Genomic DNA, 16,434 nt, shown 5'->3' with positions numbered 1-16,434 from the left:
GCAATGTCTTATCAGTTGCAGTGTGTTTACTTTTTACATTCATTCTATGAACTGTAGTTTAAAAAGTCAGAGGCTCATTAAATGTAAAAAAAAAAAAAAAAGGATGACTATTTCACACTATAGTGTTAATAACAACAATGTGCATTCAATGAGCTTTACGCTCAACATTATTGGTGACAGTGTCAGGTGGTTCTTGCTGTTAGTCTGGTTTGACAACCATCCACTCAGTCAGAGACAATGAAAGAAAAAAAGAACAACAACGTGTAATGTAAAAGTAGACATGACAAGTAGGCTATTAGAGTCATGTTTCTTCTCAATTTACAGTTTTGGAGGTAAAATCCAGAGCAGTTTGTTATTGTATGGAACAATATAATGTTCTCTCACCACTCTCTTTCATTCACAGAATGGTTTACAGCCCACACAAGAGGTATAAAGGAATATGTTGCCTTATGGAGGTGTAAAGTTTATGACATAATTTGGCTGCATTGGTACATTTGGGATGTGAGATTAAAGGCTGTGTTGAGTTTAATGTTGATAAAAAAGAACTGTATAAAATCTCAGGAAAATGTAGGATTTCAATTTACAACAAAAAGGCAATAGTAAAACTGAAATGACTGTTTTTACAGACATAGTTTAAAGGACTTCCAGGTGTACAACAGAATTATGAATATACAGTGGTTAAGTTCTATTTTGGGCACATTCATAATTTCACACTTTCTTTGTGTGTGTGCATTCCCCCCTACTAAACTTCCCTTGTAGGGCCTTGGTCGCACTGCGCGCGGCTTCTCGGGCGCTTGGGTGGTCGCACTGGGAGCGTACTGCTCCTCCTCTCTCCGCGCCGGTCAGACATCGACTGCAGTCGTTCATACTCGTATTCACTCGGTTTTCCACACACACACGTCATTTTAAACATGTGTGTGTGTGTCTCATGTGCAGACGCAACGGTCAAATATGTATAGATGGACAAGCAACAACTTCATTAATCATCACTTAATTATTTTATTTTGAAAAAAAATAAAAATAAAAATAAAATAAAATAAAATAAAATAAAATAAATTGACCGGATTCTCTCGCCTTTTCTGTGCCCGTCTGGTACGATCTGGTCTATCCAGCTTGACAGACGGCGCTCTCGGCGCTCGCGGCTTGCGTGAAAAATAGAAACGAACCGATCTGAAGCGCTGCAGGCGCGTGCACTGCGCTCCACAGCGCGAGATGTGCGACCAGGCAGACCGGTTAACATGTGCACCTATCTGAAACTGCCTCCGCTCCAGGGCACTGCCGCGCTTCGGTTCCGCGTCCAGTGCGACCAGGCTGTAAGACTACTGGGGGACACATCTGGTTACATGGAGCCCTCTCCTCTCCTCTCCTCTCCTCTCCTCTCCTCTCCTCTCCTCTCCTCTCCTCTCCTCTCCTCTCCTCTCCTCTTCCACAGATCCACCGGAGCTCCATCCTCTGCACCAACTGCCGTCTGCATCGCCCGCCCCACCCTCTCTCCAATGGGTTAATAAAGTATTTTCAATTCTATTTCCATGTCTTGCATATTCTGTGCTATAAAACTGTTTAGGTAGAGGAAAATACATGAGATTAGACAATTGATTGTAGCTTAAGTTGCATCAATGGCATGTTATTCACATTTGTATAGATAAAAACAGTAAACACTCATACTCATACACAGGTACTGATTACCAACTCTTCTCAGTGTTTCTAGGCCAGTGTTTTTCAACCTTTTTTGAGCCATGGCACATTTTGTTCATTAAAAAAATCCTGTGGCACACCACTAACCAAAAATGTTACAAAACAACACAGTGCAGCCTAATACAGTAAATATAATACACATTTTGTCTCTTACGGTGTAGTTAGTTTATTCTGACTCAGTAATGGACATTGCTAAGGCCAGGTCATTGTGCAGGCTTCTGCCACTACACCTATTGACATAAAAGAGTCCTATTTTATTAGCCAACTCTGCCAGACAGTCACTATTGCAGACACAGATGCTCAACAATGCCAAATTATTTTTAGGAACTAAAAAATATTTGTTTGGACACAAACTGTTAACCGATAACAAGGACTTTGGCCGATTCTTCTTCCCTTTTTTTTCTTTTTTTTTAGCTATGTCAGTCAACTGATGGGGGCTTGTCAACACGTGCACACTTCCACCTGTGCCTTCAGCCATATTTCACAGCAAAGCGTTACATGAGAGGACTTACACTTATGCTGTGCACTCCCTGTGATAGAAAGTCAGAACAAACTTTGAGTGCAACGCGTGCTCCACCTGTAAGGACGGTGCCCCTAAAATAAAAAAGGAGGCGCTCTCCAGCCGGCTCCCCCATCACCTGCAGCTGCACAGACGAGCTAGAGGAGCGCTCTGCTGTTCTGGCGTGGCACAGTGTTGAATATCACTGTTCTAGGGAACAGCATGTGGCTGTCTGACCACTGGAGGTAGATGGAGCAGCTGGCAAATGTCATTGCACTCTGGTCCATGTTGCTCCTCCAGGAAGTACCTGATTCCTCTGGCAGCAAAGTTTCCTTTTCCTTTAGGGGCCTTGGTGGAGTGGATCTGGGGGTCAGTGAGGTAGGTCAGGCCTTTACCATTAGCTGTCACCCATCCTGTAGAAAAAGAAAGGAGGATGATGGTACCATCATTTCCACGTGACAAGAATGCACAAGTCATGGAAGATCACCACAGGATTTGTTTTCATGACACACAAACACACATGCAAACACATACAGTATACACACCTTGAAGGTCTACAACAATGTCCTGGAAGTCAGAGAACTGATAGGTGAAGTGTCCAAAGGCGAGGCCGTACTTTGTAGCCTGGAAACTCTTGTCCTTTTTCCAAGTGTTGTTTGTCAGTTTGACAAAGTCTCCCAGCATGTAGGGCTCCACTGTTACACAGCCCACAATCTCATTTCCATTCAAGATCTGTTGACAAGAGCAAATTAAGAGTCTGAGGTCAATAATATTATAATGGGATTGGAATGATGTGTATTATAGGGTTAGTTCGGTCAATTTGTATATGACATCTAGGTAACACTTTACTTGAAGGTTGGGTGCATAGCACATTCCTAAGATGTTTCATAAGGTGTTTGGAATGCATTCAACTGCTTCATGAGGCATGACTCAGCATTAATACATCAGGTTACACTGCTATGGAATAACGATCTGGAGATCTTTTTCAAAAAAAGAGTCTCCTAATTGAACCTGGAAATACAAGAACAAAATATTCAAAATATAATAACAAAAATACTATTCAGCTTTCTATTGCAATGGTTGATGGCTTAGAAATGTTATTTTGTATGTCACTTTACAATACAGTCAGTGAATACAGTCAGTGAAGGTTTGTAAATCTTTCATGGATGGTTTATAGTTGATACTTTGCATGTCACTATACTGTTCATGTGATGAAGGATTCATAACTGAAAGACAAATGATGCTACCACTGGGATGGTTTGGTGCAACTTGGTCTTTATCATTTGGTCTCACCAACAGCGCTTCTGAGGGAATGAAGAAGATCTGAGCCATGACGTCTCTGTCGTACAGACGCTTGTTGAATTCAGTCACATAGTACTGCGCTGTCATCTGTCTCTCCACGTCTTTCAGGTGAAACTGGATCTGCTTTGGCTCCAAGTAATCCTTCCCCACATAACTACGGAGGTAAAGGCCGAGACAAAAATGAGATATAAAGTCACCATATTCAGGTTGTACCCACAATGTGTAGCTACATACCTGCTTAACCTTTCCTCCTGGTGTAAGAACTGTACCCATATGGCAGCTCTTTGCGTGCCCTCCATCCCCATTGGCTGTCCAATGTAAACACAGGTCTCCCTTGCTGTCCATAAGCCTTTTGCCTTGGAGAACTTCAAATGAAGAGCGCCTGGTGGATATTAGATTCATAGATGAGCAGGATTACACCAAATGACATGTGAACCCATTCATTAAACATGGTGGTACTAAAGGAAAAGTTGGTAACACTTTATTTGATGCCTATCTCTATAACTCATTATAACCATACTTATAACGAGTTATAATGCAGTTATAGCACTGTATAACTATAGTTATAAACACTCATAAATCATCTCATAATGCTTTATAACAATAATCATTATACACTATAAAGCATTTTATCATGACTTATACGGTCAGCTATTATAATACGCTTTAATTGTTAGTAATTCGCTGACAATGCCCACATCGATAACGCAATATAAAAATATAATGTGTTATAATGGCTTATAAATGTGTATAACTATCATTATAAACACTCACAAACATAAATTATCATAAGGCTTTATAACAATAAGCATAACACATTATAGAGCATTATAACTCTATTATAATACTTGACCATATAAGCCATTATAAAATGCTCTATGATGTCTTATGCTTATTGTTATAAAGCCTTATGATCATTTATGAGTGTTTATAACTATAGTTATACAGTGCTATAACTACATTACAACTCATTATAAGTATGGTTATAATGCGTTATAGAGATAGGTGTCAAATAAAGTGTTACAGACTTTAAGATTCATCTTTTGGGAATTCTGGGAATTCCTCAAAATTTTGTTCCAATGCATATCTTTTTATGATCAGATCAATACAAAGCAAGTGATCAAATTTATTGGTAAATACCAATCTGATGGTAACCAACCTACTAACTGACAAGACATTTAGCTATAATGGCTAAAACCCCAAAATGTCAACTTCAAGGTCTAGAAGTTGACACAGAAGTTGGTCCTCCATCCATGACTAGGGACCATGAATATCTGTACAAAAGGTCAGCATCTGAAGCTGACAAATGTATGCTGAAAACACATTTCGACATGTCACACTCACTGTAGGCAGTTCTGTGCTCCTTGAGTTTGAATTGTACCATGTCACTGTGCAACCTTTGCAGCAGACAGTCATGACAGATTCCAGCCAGTAAGGCTTGGTAATCCATCTGTGACAACAAATACTGCTGCTCTCTACTCCCTACAGCGCTGTGCTTTAGGCAGCTGTAGCACGAGGGGTTCTTCTTCCTCTCTTTTTCTGCAGAGGAGACTTCACTCTGTTGGTGTTCACTTTGATTCTGCTCCAGCATCTCAAATGAGCTCTCTGAGGAGGTTTCAGTGGGGGCACACTGGAAAAGGTTTTGTTGTGGGGCTGCTGAAGAGTTCTCAGTAGCTGAGTCGACCTCAGTGGTATAATTTGCATTGGCATTGAGGCGCTCTGGAGGTTGTTTCTTGGACAAAGCTTTGGATTCCCATCCAGATGGGAGTTTTCTGGACGTGAGATCACGAGCTGCTCCGCTGGGGACAGGATTTAATGCTTTTGACGGGAAGAAACTCCCGTCCGACTCTGACGATTTGCTGCTTTGGCTGTTTCCTGCTTTTGGCAGGTTGGATGACTCTGGTTTTTGGGTTGTGGGGGAGTTAAGGTCAGCTGAGGTTTTCTCCCATGACGATTGGGAACTGAAACTGTCGGCGAGGGAGCTGGAGGACGTTCTGAGAGTTAGCTGGGATAAAGACTGTGGTGCTCCATCAGCAACTGGGGCTCCCAGTTCAGTCAGATCAGTCCATTCCTCCTCAGTGCCCTCTGTTTCTATCCCAGCTTGTATCACTTCAAACTTGTCTGAATCACTGCTCACATTAGAAGAGGAAGTAGCAGGTGCTGCAGATCGTGGGACTGTCGGGCTGGCCGCAGAGTGAAAACCACGCAAATCTTGCTTCTTGTTTTTACCAGTGAATCGAAGCATGCTGTCTGACTCTTCATCAACTTCAGTGGGCAGGCAGCTCTGATTCGTCGCATTTTCTCCAACTTTAGTTGCAGCGCTCCCTGCGTACCCGCTGCTGCTGGGCCAAGAAGAGCCTGAACCACTCAAGGAGAACTTCTCCCAGGATGATCCGAGGGCATCTGTGCTTCCTAGAGTGCTACACAGCTCTGGATTCACAGCAGGTGTATTTGAACCTCTGTGCTGTGGTTCCTCTTCCAGGGCTGCGTCTTTTGACACTTTGCAGGCCTCAGTGTTACACGCTGTGCTGAGTGTACCGATGGTTGTCCCCAGTGCAGTTATACACAGCCTAGCTCCATCTACCTTGTCTTTAGGTGCTTTACAGAGCGAGCTGGGGATATCACACAGCGACGCATGGTACTTCTTGAATTTCTGCATCACTTTGGAGAAACTGTCTGGAGTAAAATTGACTGTCACGTCTTCAATGTGTCTGTAGCTGTCAGGAATAAATGACCCCTTGTCCGAATTAAGGAAAGGCTCCACCCGCAACAGATTCTTGACTTGGGCAACCAGTTGCATGATCTCAGCACAGAGGCTGTCTTTGTCTTGGTTTTCTGCATGACAGAAATCATAGAAATGGGCTAAAGCTTTCTGGCAGGCCCGTGTCGCCTGCGCCACCGCCTCCCGAGGATCACCGAGCCACTTGTGAGCGACGGTCAGGGAGTAGGCGGCTTTGAGGAAGGTGTGGAGCTCCTGCTGGCTGGTGACCTGCTCACCCTCCGCTTTGGTGAGCAAGCCGATGGCAAACGCCTCTTCAGCCAGCAGGAGGACAGACCGTCTCTGAGAGTCAGGGCACTCCACCGAGAAACTGTACGATAACAGGCAGGTTCCTTGAGTGGCCTTGAGAAAAAAAGAAGAGAGGGTCATGAGAAATTTCTATTGCATCAATTCCATCATGGCCCATCCCACTTTATCTCTCTTTTCAATTGTGACTTCCTAGCAACCATGAGTCAAGCTAGAGCAGTATCTGTAAATATGCCAAACTGAGAAAAACCGCTTTTTGTGCTTTTCATTGTTAGGTTTAAGCATCAAATTATGAATAACTACCAAGTCTGTAATTGATTAGATAAAGGTGGACTGAATTAAATGTATTTTGTAGTTTGTATTTCTGACCAATTTTGACTGTTTTATGGAAGATACTGCACTTTGGCTTGGTATTAGCTACAGATACTGCACTTTGCCTTGGTTTTACTCCAATGGAATTATAGAGAATGTAGGGAGTATACTCTTTGCAGATACTGCACTTTGTCTTGGTTTCACAGTGCTGTTTTGGATGGACAGCAAAATAAAAAGCCCAATAACTCTGGAAATTTTAGCAGTACCAATATCAAATTCTACCAGATTGAAGAGAATATGCCACATTTTGGCATAAAAAAAAAATTAATGAAAAAATGCAGATACTGCCTTTGTAGGGCAGATGACTCACCACATTGGTCAACACATAGAGTGAAGTATACTGGCTGTAGACCACTGCCATCTTTGCTGCCTGGGCTGCTGAGAGGAGACGGTGACTCTCGTCCCCAAGTAAGGCCTGCTGCAAAAAAAAAAGACTTAAAAAATCTACCAATTTAATTAACTTTTCATTTTATTTTACTCTTGTGCATGGTGGAAGGAGATTGGCTCAGATCCACGTCCACTCCCAATGTTAACAGTAACGAACCCAGCTGTGGGCACACCCACCTTGTCAACTCCCCACCTGCATCTAGTACAGTAAACTCACTTTGCTTTGTTCTTGAGCCCTGATGAAGACCTTCTGGTCGAAACACTGGCCATGTCTGTTCTTTAATACATTAAACCAAAAATATTTAACATCAAGGCTACGAGTGCACTGTGCGGCATCTCTTCACTCTGTAAGTTTCTTGTCTCTATACAACATCTACTGCACGTCTGCTCGTCCTTGGTGAGGGATCCCTCCTCTGTTGCTCACCCTGAGGTTTCTCCACTTTTTTCCCTGTTAAAAGGGTTTCTGGGAGTTTTTCCTCATGATGTGAGGGTCTAAGGGCAGAGGATGTTGTTATGATGCTGTGTAAAACCTTTTGAGACAGACTGTTTGTAAAAATGGGCTATACAAATACACCTGCCTTGCCTTGCCTTATTATGTCAGCTATAATTACCAATTCAATATCTGGATTAGTCCTGAAAGTGTGGAAGTCTTCATCATTCATAGACACCAATACATTGGCCAGTATTCCAAGAGAAGTTCCAATGCCCTATAAAATGAAGAGACATGCAGAGCAAAGGTTTATAACTCAATTGTGTTATGCATGTTCATGAGCTCATACAATGGCAACTGTGACAAAATATTGTGGCTTACCTTTTTATCAGGTTGGGGAAGTGAGAAGTAGCCGACCAGAGAGGCCCAGATCAGCTCTGCAGCTTCTAACCACAGACCTGAAACAGAGCGAGAGGACGGTGAGGAAGAGGAGGAGACCTTATTCTTTATTCAGAGAAAAAAAAGAAAGTTCTTACCTAACTTTTGCAAAATCATTCCCCGCACTTGAACGCTCACAGCCTGCACAAGAGCCCTGTCGCTTTCACATTGGTACACCCAGCAACCTGTGTATTAGAGATGAACATCTGCTATAGATGTATCTTGTGTTACGCAGAGTAATCAATTATTCAATTCAATTAAAAAAAACATACAAAACTTTACCTGTAGCTCCACAAGTATTAATCAGACTGCTCAGGATGTACTCTGCCTTCTGCAGTTTACCTATAGGGAGATAGATAGATAGATAGATAGATAGATAGATAGATAGATAGATAGATAGATAGATAGATAGATAGATAGATAGATAGATAGATAGATAGATAGATAGATAGATAGATAGATTGTTACTTGCATATATACAGTATAAGAGAAAACATAATATTTATTTAAATGTCATGAGGCCAAGAAACAACTATAAAAACTGGTTAAGAAGAGCAGTGCACAAAAAATTTCCAGCTCTGCATCACCATACACAAAGAAATCTAGAAGTAGTGTGATCGCCAGTCCCGTAACCTTAGCAACCCCACTGTACTGTACCAGAGTTGAGGTAGACCCTGGCCTGTCGTATGACCAGCTGGGGGGCCACGGGGGTGTCAGGATGGCGTCTGTGAAGCAGCTTGGTGATCTTCAGCAGCCGGCTGGACTCGTCCGTCCAGTAGAGGAAACGGTCCACTAGGAAGACCACTGCCAGCGCTGTGGCTGCTTCCTGAGCCACAGTGGAAGCCTTTAACACAGCCTGACAAGAGAGGAAACATATTAAAGTAAAACCGGCAAGACCAATAACAAGCGGGGAAACGACACCGGTCACTCAGCTCTGTCATTATTACCAGTAGCTGTGGCAAGTGCTTCTTGATGAGGTCACTGAGGTTAGTTTTGTCGTTGGCGCTGACTGAGAGCTTGTACTGCCACTTCTCTGGCACGAAGGGCCACTTCATCTCCACAGCCTCCTCCAGGAGAGAGGCCAGTTCAGCACACAGTGACTCTACGGGAAATAAGAGTAAGTAGGAGGAATATTTAAAGTCAAACAGAAGAAGTGTGGCAGAGAGATCAACAGACATAAAATGCCTTGAGGTAAAAGGCCCAGATAGAATGGGCACAGACTTATTTAGCATTATATTAAGGAGAGAATGATTTATGTAAATCAATGTAAGAAAGTATTGTACATAAGGAAATCCATCCAAATTACTGTTTAAGAAATGTTGTTATCAGTGCCACAGGGCTGTGCTCCAAGACTTCCGGGAATTTACTACTACTTTAGCACACTTTCATCAAGACACTTGATTTAAGCTTTAAAATGTAGACAAAAGTCAGATTTTTGTAGGTTTTATAGTTTTGATCAATCATTGTTCATGATCATAATCATTTCTGAATGTGTGTGTTTTGGACAGTATGTTCAGGCTGGAGTGGGAGAAGTTCTCTGAAATTGTCTGAAATGTTTCTCTTTCCATGCTGCTACTGGCCACAAATTACATTCTACATGATTTGTTCCACAGTTGTAGACAATGTGCTTATAAGCAGAGGCTGCACTCAGAGGCTCACAGTTCAGATTCTATAATCTAAACTGTGAGTCTCTGAGCGCAGCCAGGTCCCTTCCTGCTCCCCACTGACTGACTCCAGTACAAAGTTTGGAGCAGATTTCCCAGCAGAAGTGCACCGTGGATGTGGATGGATCCTGAAATTCAAGTGGGGTCTCCTGAAATGTCTAGTAATTGATCTTTTTTTTTTCTTAAACTAATTTCTTTTTTAAATTATCATTAAAAACACCACACACAATCTTAAACTGTATTCTATACTTTCACTTTCTCGAATATAAATCAAGTTCAAATAAAACGCAGCATATAAAAATATCTGAGCGTTCATGTGACTGCACATGATCACGGGGTCGCCAGAAATTTGTCATGTCAAAATGTGGTCACACTGCCATAATGTGTATATGAAGTCTCTGTGAAACACAACCAGACACACACACTGACAGACAAACTGTAAACATAAAATGTAGCAAAATGTCGGACGTTTGGCAACATTTCAGTTTTTGTAAAACTTAGGTACTTTGTTTTGAAAAGTGCAATACGAATAAAAGTTATTATTATCAATGGTTATTATGTTAGACTGGAAAGTCCCACCAGCAAAACAGGTGATGTGAACAGGATGGACGGCTGCAGCATGGGGAACTAGTGTGGGAAATGTTGCTGATGAAGTCTAACACTGACACATGCCTGATGGCAGACAGCCATCATGTCCTCCACTCAGTCAGCTGACACAGTCAGATGACATCTATACTCTACTACTGTACCTGTAGGGTATGTGACCTTTAACTAAGTGAAACTTAGAACAGACCAGCTCTACCTCCCTGAGCAGGTCTCTTCATGGTGTAAAATATATACCCACTGTATAATACATTTATATCTCTTTAAGAAATGTATTTGTAAAATTCTGTATTTCCACATTTCTGCCTCTGGATGTGGAAATAGGCTACATATGGGTCATGCATCTCTGACAGATTCAAATCTGAAAAGAGACAGTTCATGTGTCGTATGGACGCATCTCATTTCAAATTTCACCCTCCAGCACAAACCACTTGACATTATTGGTTCTACTCCCAGTTCCCAGTTGGTGGTTGTATCTCCTTATTTGACAGCTTAATTTGCTAAATAATGGGAGCAGAGCTTTTAATAATAGTGAACTGATTTCTAACATGCAGAAACATTTGCACTAATTCGAGTTGTAGATTTGCTTCAGGGCTATTTTGGGATTCTTTATATCAATTTCTTAAATGGTCAACTTTTCTATTTTTTCACATGTTATATGTGGCCACTTGGATGGTAAAGGAATATGCCATGCTTAAGCTGAGAAGATGATTTACAATGAACACCAGAAAAGTTACACAAGGAAATTCTGTCAGATTCAATCCAACGTCATGTTGGATTTACAGACAATTAGTAAACAGCGCCTTTGTCCCTAATTCTCAACACAAATCTCTAATCCTCCCAAATCCCAATCCTGAGTCAAAACTGACGGAACACTACCATCTTGTGTCTGACCTCTGCAGCTGTAGTGACTGAGCCTCTGTGCCTCAGTGGGCTGGGTGTGCTGCTGAGCCGCTGCCTTGGCTGCTCTGAGGCAATCCTCCAGTAAATCCCCCACCTCCTGACTGCCCATTCTGCTGAAACAGATGTTGCGTTGGTTGGAATGAAATGAAGTCCTCCTTTTTTCTTGACCTCTTCACCTCAGTTCCCGTATTAGAGTTATTCAAGAGGAGGGAAAACCCGTAGAATGACCAGGGCGCTGTTGAGAAAGGATTGCCCCATCAGGAAGATTCTAATCACACAACAATCAACTCAATCTCAAATCAACCATAAGAAATGAACATAAAACATGAGACAAAAACAATGATCCCTCAGCCAACTGAGCTCCAAATACATGGACATCACACCTTTATCAGAGTATGTGTCTACAATATACAACACTTTATTCTTAGGTTACCTCCAGTTAATGCAATCAGAAACAGAAAGTAGATAGAGAGATAGATACTGTAGAGATAGATAGATAGATAGATAGATAGATAGATAGATAGATAGATAGATAGATAGATAGATAGATACTGTAGAGATAGATAGATAGATAGATAGATAGATAGATAGATAGATAGATAGATAGATAGATAGATACTGTAGAGATAGATAGATAGATAGATAGATAGATACTGTAGAGATAGATAGATAGATAGATAGATAGATAGATAGATACTGTAGAGATAGATAGATAGATAGATACTGTAGAGATACAGTAGATAGATAGATAGATAGATAGATAGATACTGTAGAGATAGATAGATAGATAGATAGATACTGTAGAGATAGATAGATAGATAGATAGATACTGTAGAGATACAGTAGATAGATAGATAGATAGATAGATAGATAGATAGATAGATAGATAGATAGATAGATAGATACTGTAGAGATAGATAGATAGATAGATAGATAGATAGATAGATAGATAGATAGATAGATAGATAGATAGATAGATAGATAGATAGACAGACATACTTTATTTGTCATTCAATGAACATACACCTTGCTGTGAATGCATGAACAAAATTACGTTTCTGTGGCTCTGACTGATAAAAAAGAAACAGTAATAAATTAAAAAGAGGCTATATAGAAATAAATATACATAGGCTAGATACATAAAAGAAATACAGGAGATAATTGCACACTGGAGCAGTGTCATATTGTGATATTATGCATTATATTTTCAGATCAATAGGAAAAGTTAGTTAAGATGTTTACTTTAAATCTAATGATGACAATGATCTTTAATATGGTGTTAGACGCTATTGTTTCTTCATAGACTGACGTAGCCTTGAAAACGTGAAAGGCAAAACCAAAACACAGACAGGTAATCCCTGTAACAGACATGTTTATCTATGTTTTGGACTCTAACTTAGTTTATCACTATTGTTTAATACACGGACTTAGATTCTAAGTTAATATACACGGCGGTAAACCAACAACACAACCTACTTGTCTTCTGGTCTTCTTCCTGGTAAGGGAAGGACTATGCGGTGCTGCCTTCAGGCGCTGTCGGGAATTTTGACACTTTCAATTTGAGTGAAGTAGCCTGGATCTGACACTGGTGAGTTTTACCAATAGAAAAACCTCACGCCCACCAAAGCCACAACAAACCATATGACTTCTTACTATAGTTATTATTAGTGCTTAAATCAGCCATTTATAATAAACCCCGTCGTTTATTTTAGGCTACAACACGACCAGGACTTTCCTTTCACGTTTACATCAATTCATAGTGAAAATTAAGTTAGACTTGTGCAAGCTGATACTGATACTGCTTTATATAGAGATTTATGAATAAATTAATAAATATATTCCCTTTTAACACTGCAGCAGCACTGTGTCTCTTGTTTCCTGACTTATATTAAAAGCACGTTAAAACAAAGTTAAAAGTTTCACATATCTCATCCATCCCACCGGGGGGAGGATGTTGATTGACAGGTCGCGCAGATGCCACAGCTGCAGCCCCGGTGATCTGATGGACGATGGACCGCTGCTGGTGCCGAATGGTGCCTAGTCTATGTGGCCCCGCGCGTGCACAACAACAAAGCGAAGCATGTGGACCGAGACGGGGAGCGTGGTGGTGGTGTTGCTGTGATGCGACCAATAGGCGGGACTGTGGCTCTGCAGTGTGACTGTGTGTGTGTGTGTGTGTGTGTGTGTGTGTGTGTGTGTGTGTGTGTGAGACGCACAGCTGGAACGGCGAAACAGAAGAAGGGGCTGGCGCGCGCGGCTCCAGCTGCGACCAGATGACTGGGATCAGCTGCAAATCCAGCGCACACACACATACACATTTACACACACACCGCACACACCGCACACCACCACATCCTCAACTTTGCGCCACGAGAGAGGACTCGAACGCGTTGTAGGGTTAATGTGCCGTTAAAAATACCCGCATAGCTGATCCAGCAGGGGAGGCTCAGGCAGGGGGGGCGGGGGGAAGCTGGAAGCGCCTGCTTTAACTCCGAAGAAGGAACCGAGGGTTTCTCCTCTTTGATGACTTCTCGTGGGTTTCGATCATTGACGCCCCCTTCGCCACAGGAGCTGCTCCTCTCTTCCACACTTGGTGACCAAACACAAACAGGCGTGATGAGTTCGGCGATGCTGGTGATGTAAACGAAGTCTCATCTCGGCGCTCACTCACTCACTCACTCACTCACTCACTCACTCACTCACTCACTCACTCACTCACTCACTCACTCCCAACAACTGTGATCAGTGTCGCCTCCTGTCAGAGCATGGGGCCCTTCAAACTCTGAAGAAGGTAAGATGTCATGTGTCTCATTACTTCGCATGCTGGAGCAATACTGAGCTGCACTTACGCATGATCACATTATAATACCAGACTTGTGTGTGTGTGTGTGTTTTTTAATAGAGGAAGTCTGCAACTGTGACTGTGTGTGTGTTTGTGTGTTTTATGGTTTGTGTCAAAATGACCACTTGGTCTGTTGATCTTCATCAGTCTTGTTGTGTTATTGCAACAGCAGGTGAGATCATGAATTAACTTGCCCTGCTTGCACCATCAACCTGATATTTCCATGTTGACTCATTAGGCTTTGTGCACTTTGTGTAATAAGCAACAACTAGCCTATAGCTGTTGTGCTCTGACTTGAAGAGGACGTGTTGCATCCTAGAGTTGAGCAGCGTTGATGATGTCATCACTCAGCTCATAGAAAAACCCAAATGAATGCAAAGAGTACATTGGTTTTTATTGATAAGTCACGTGCACCCTATAGAATAATAAGCACTGTGCATCCTCAGGTGATTAGAGCTGCAGCAGCACTGAGGTAACAACCTGCTTCATGCACAAGTGGAGTGAACAGTGTCTGTGAGGGAGGAGGAGCATCATGGAGCAGAGGAGAGGATGGAGGAACGCCTACTCCTAAAATTAGACAGAGGGAGCGGCAGAATGTTTATCCTGCTTTGACTGATGAGGGGGGGTGGTAAACAAAAAGTCTGTAGTCATGTAAAGTTATGCAGAGGCTCAATTTGAACCGATGCCTCCCCCCGGTGTGATCCATCTTTCATGACTCAGGGGTGTCCGTCAGAATCAGACCTGGACCCCGTGGCGGCTCGGCTAATTACTGCTGAACACCTGTGTGTTGATGAGAGCCCCCCCCCTCCCAACAGCGAGACTATATAACCTTCGAGGCCGCGTCGCTGCTTATTGTGATTCAGCCTCGGCTGCTGAATTAAACAAGGGGAGAAGTCAGGCTTCATTCAATCAGCGCCCTCATTAGCTGTTTTCCTCAACAGGCTGATGTGGTTCAAGGTGATTTCCACCCCCCCACCCCCACCCCCCCTCCACCACCACCACTAACATCCACCACCCTGAGAATGACAAGGATTAGGAGGCTTCTTTGAATGCCGGGGCTGCTGATTACTTTGCTCTGCAGCTTTTTTTTCTCTCTCTCCCCCCACTGCTGACTTCACTTCTGCCATGTTTTGGTGTCAGAGCTGTGGGATTTGACTTTGTAAGCCTTGACTGACAGCCCGTCTGGACATCTGAAAGTCTTATAGCAGCTGCAGTTGAGGGAGGAAACTGAAAAAGTCACCTCGGTGTTTTCCAGCGAGGCATGTCGCTGATTAACTGCTCCTATTTGAATGCTGGACAAGCTCGCTTTTGTGTGCTGCTGTTCATCCAGGCCGGCATCTGATTCAGGGAATGCAAATGAGGAAGCCATCATCAGCATCAGCCACCATATGCACAGTGCATGCCCACTCATACAAATCTGTCACCGAGGTGCGAATCGATAAAAACAATTAGTCTGGAGTCCATTTAATCAGACGCTGGCATATTTGATCATCGGGCGCCTCAAAGTAAACCAGAGCCCCTGTGATCTCACATACCCAACAAGTGAAGTGGTGCTTGACTTGAAAGGTATAGCACCTACAGAATAGTGGTGAAATCAAACATAAGAGATTTAAGAAAAAAAACCCTCTTTGTCTCCGTTCCTCCTCTCTCTCTCCTTTGCTGCCGCAGTGCAATTACTTCAGGCCTTGGAGTGGCCAACCCTTGATATTTAGCATTACTTCCAGCCACCTCCACCTGCAGCAGCGTTGCACTTATCAGGAAAGCCAGCCATAATTGGATCTGTTGTGAAGGGGCTGCTGCTTTATGCCAAAAGACCAACAGCAACAAATGTGAGAGGAGGGAGAGGAGGATGGGGAGGAGGAGGAGGAGGAGCAGAGGAAGGAATAAACTACCAAGCGGAGCAGAAGGATAGAGCGAGGAGGAGGGGAACCAAAAATCGATCTACACGAGAGGAAAATCAAGCAAAGAAGAAAATAATTACAGCGAGCGGGCGGCTCAGACACGTGTGCTGGATGTTCGCCATCATCGGGGTGCACGGTCCAGTGCACTTTCTGCCTCTGTCTGCCTTCACTATCTCATTTTTCATTGGCTAATCCCCCCCCCCCCAGAGCCCCCGTGCTATACACTCCTAATTACGTGTATCATCCTCTCACACACTCGCTGCTCCCTGCCAGGTCGCATTCACACCGAGTGTTTTTGGAGTCATTCATTTAAACTGTGGCAGTGACAAAAATCAGAACTGTGCAATTATTTGCAGTGTGCCTATTTATAGCT

The 16,434-nt window shown here is 42.7% G+C and overlaps 2 protein-coding genes across 4 annotated transcripts in view; one reads left to right on the top strand and one right to left on the bottom strand.

The window, feature by feature from the left end:
* Positions 1 to 2,383: 2,383 nt before the first annotated feature.
* Positions 2,384 to 12,882, bottom strand: alpk1 (alpha-kinase 1). The gene is made up of 14 exons (XM_085759693.1): positions 12,795 to 12,882; positions 11,310 to 11,553; positions 9,096 to 9,250; positions 8,806 to 9,004; positions 8,431 to 8,490; positions 8,247 to 8,333; positions 8,092 to 8,168; positions 7,892 to 7,987; positions 7,204 to 7,311; positions 4,841 to 6,617; positions 3,731 to 3,878; positions 3,488 to 3,650; positions 2,740 to 2,926; positions 2,384 to 2,607 (listed from the first exon to the last, which is right to left on the bottom strand). The coding sequence occupies exons 2-14, from the start codon at positions 11,425 to 11,427 to the stop codon at positions 2,405 to 2,407; spliced, it is 3,378 nt and encodes a 1,125-aa protein (XP_085615819.1). The 5' UTR covers positions 11,428 to 11,553; positions 12,795 to 12,882; the 3' UTR covers positions 2,384 to 2,404.
* Positions 12,883 to 14,008: 1,126 nt separating this feature from the next.
* Positions 14,009 to 16,434, top strand: part of LOC146969387 (RAS guanyl-releasing protein 2-like) — a 51,165-nt gene continuing 48,739 nt past the window's right edge. For all 3 annotated transcript variants that reach the window (XM_085806266.1, XM_085806265.1, XM_085806267.1), the window contains exon 1: positions 14,009 to 14,109. The gene's annotated coding sequence lies outside the window, so the exon portion shown is untranslated. The remainder of the gene's footprint in view (positions 14,110 to 16,434) is intronic.

This window comes from Trachurus japonicus, chromosome 18 (genome assembly GCF_045865225.1).
Source record: "Trachurus japonicus isolate A0001 chromosome 18, Traja_1.0".
NCBI lineage: Eukaryota > Metazoa > Chordata > Actinopteri > Carangiformes > Carangidae > Trachurus > Trachurus japonicus.
This window is presented reverse-complemented; position numbering and strand designations above follow the sequence as displayed.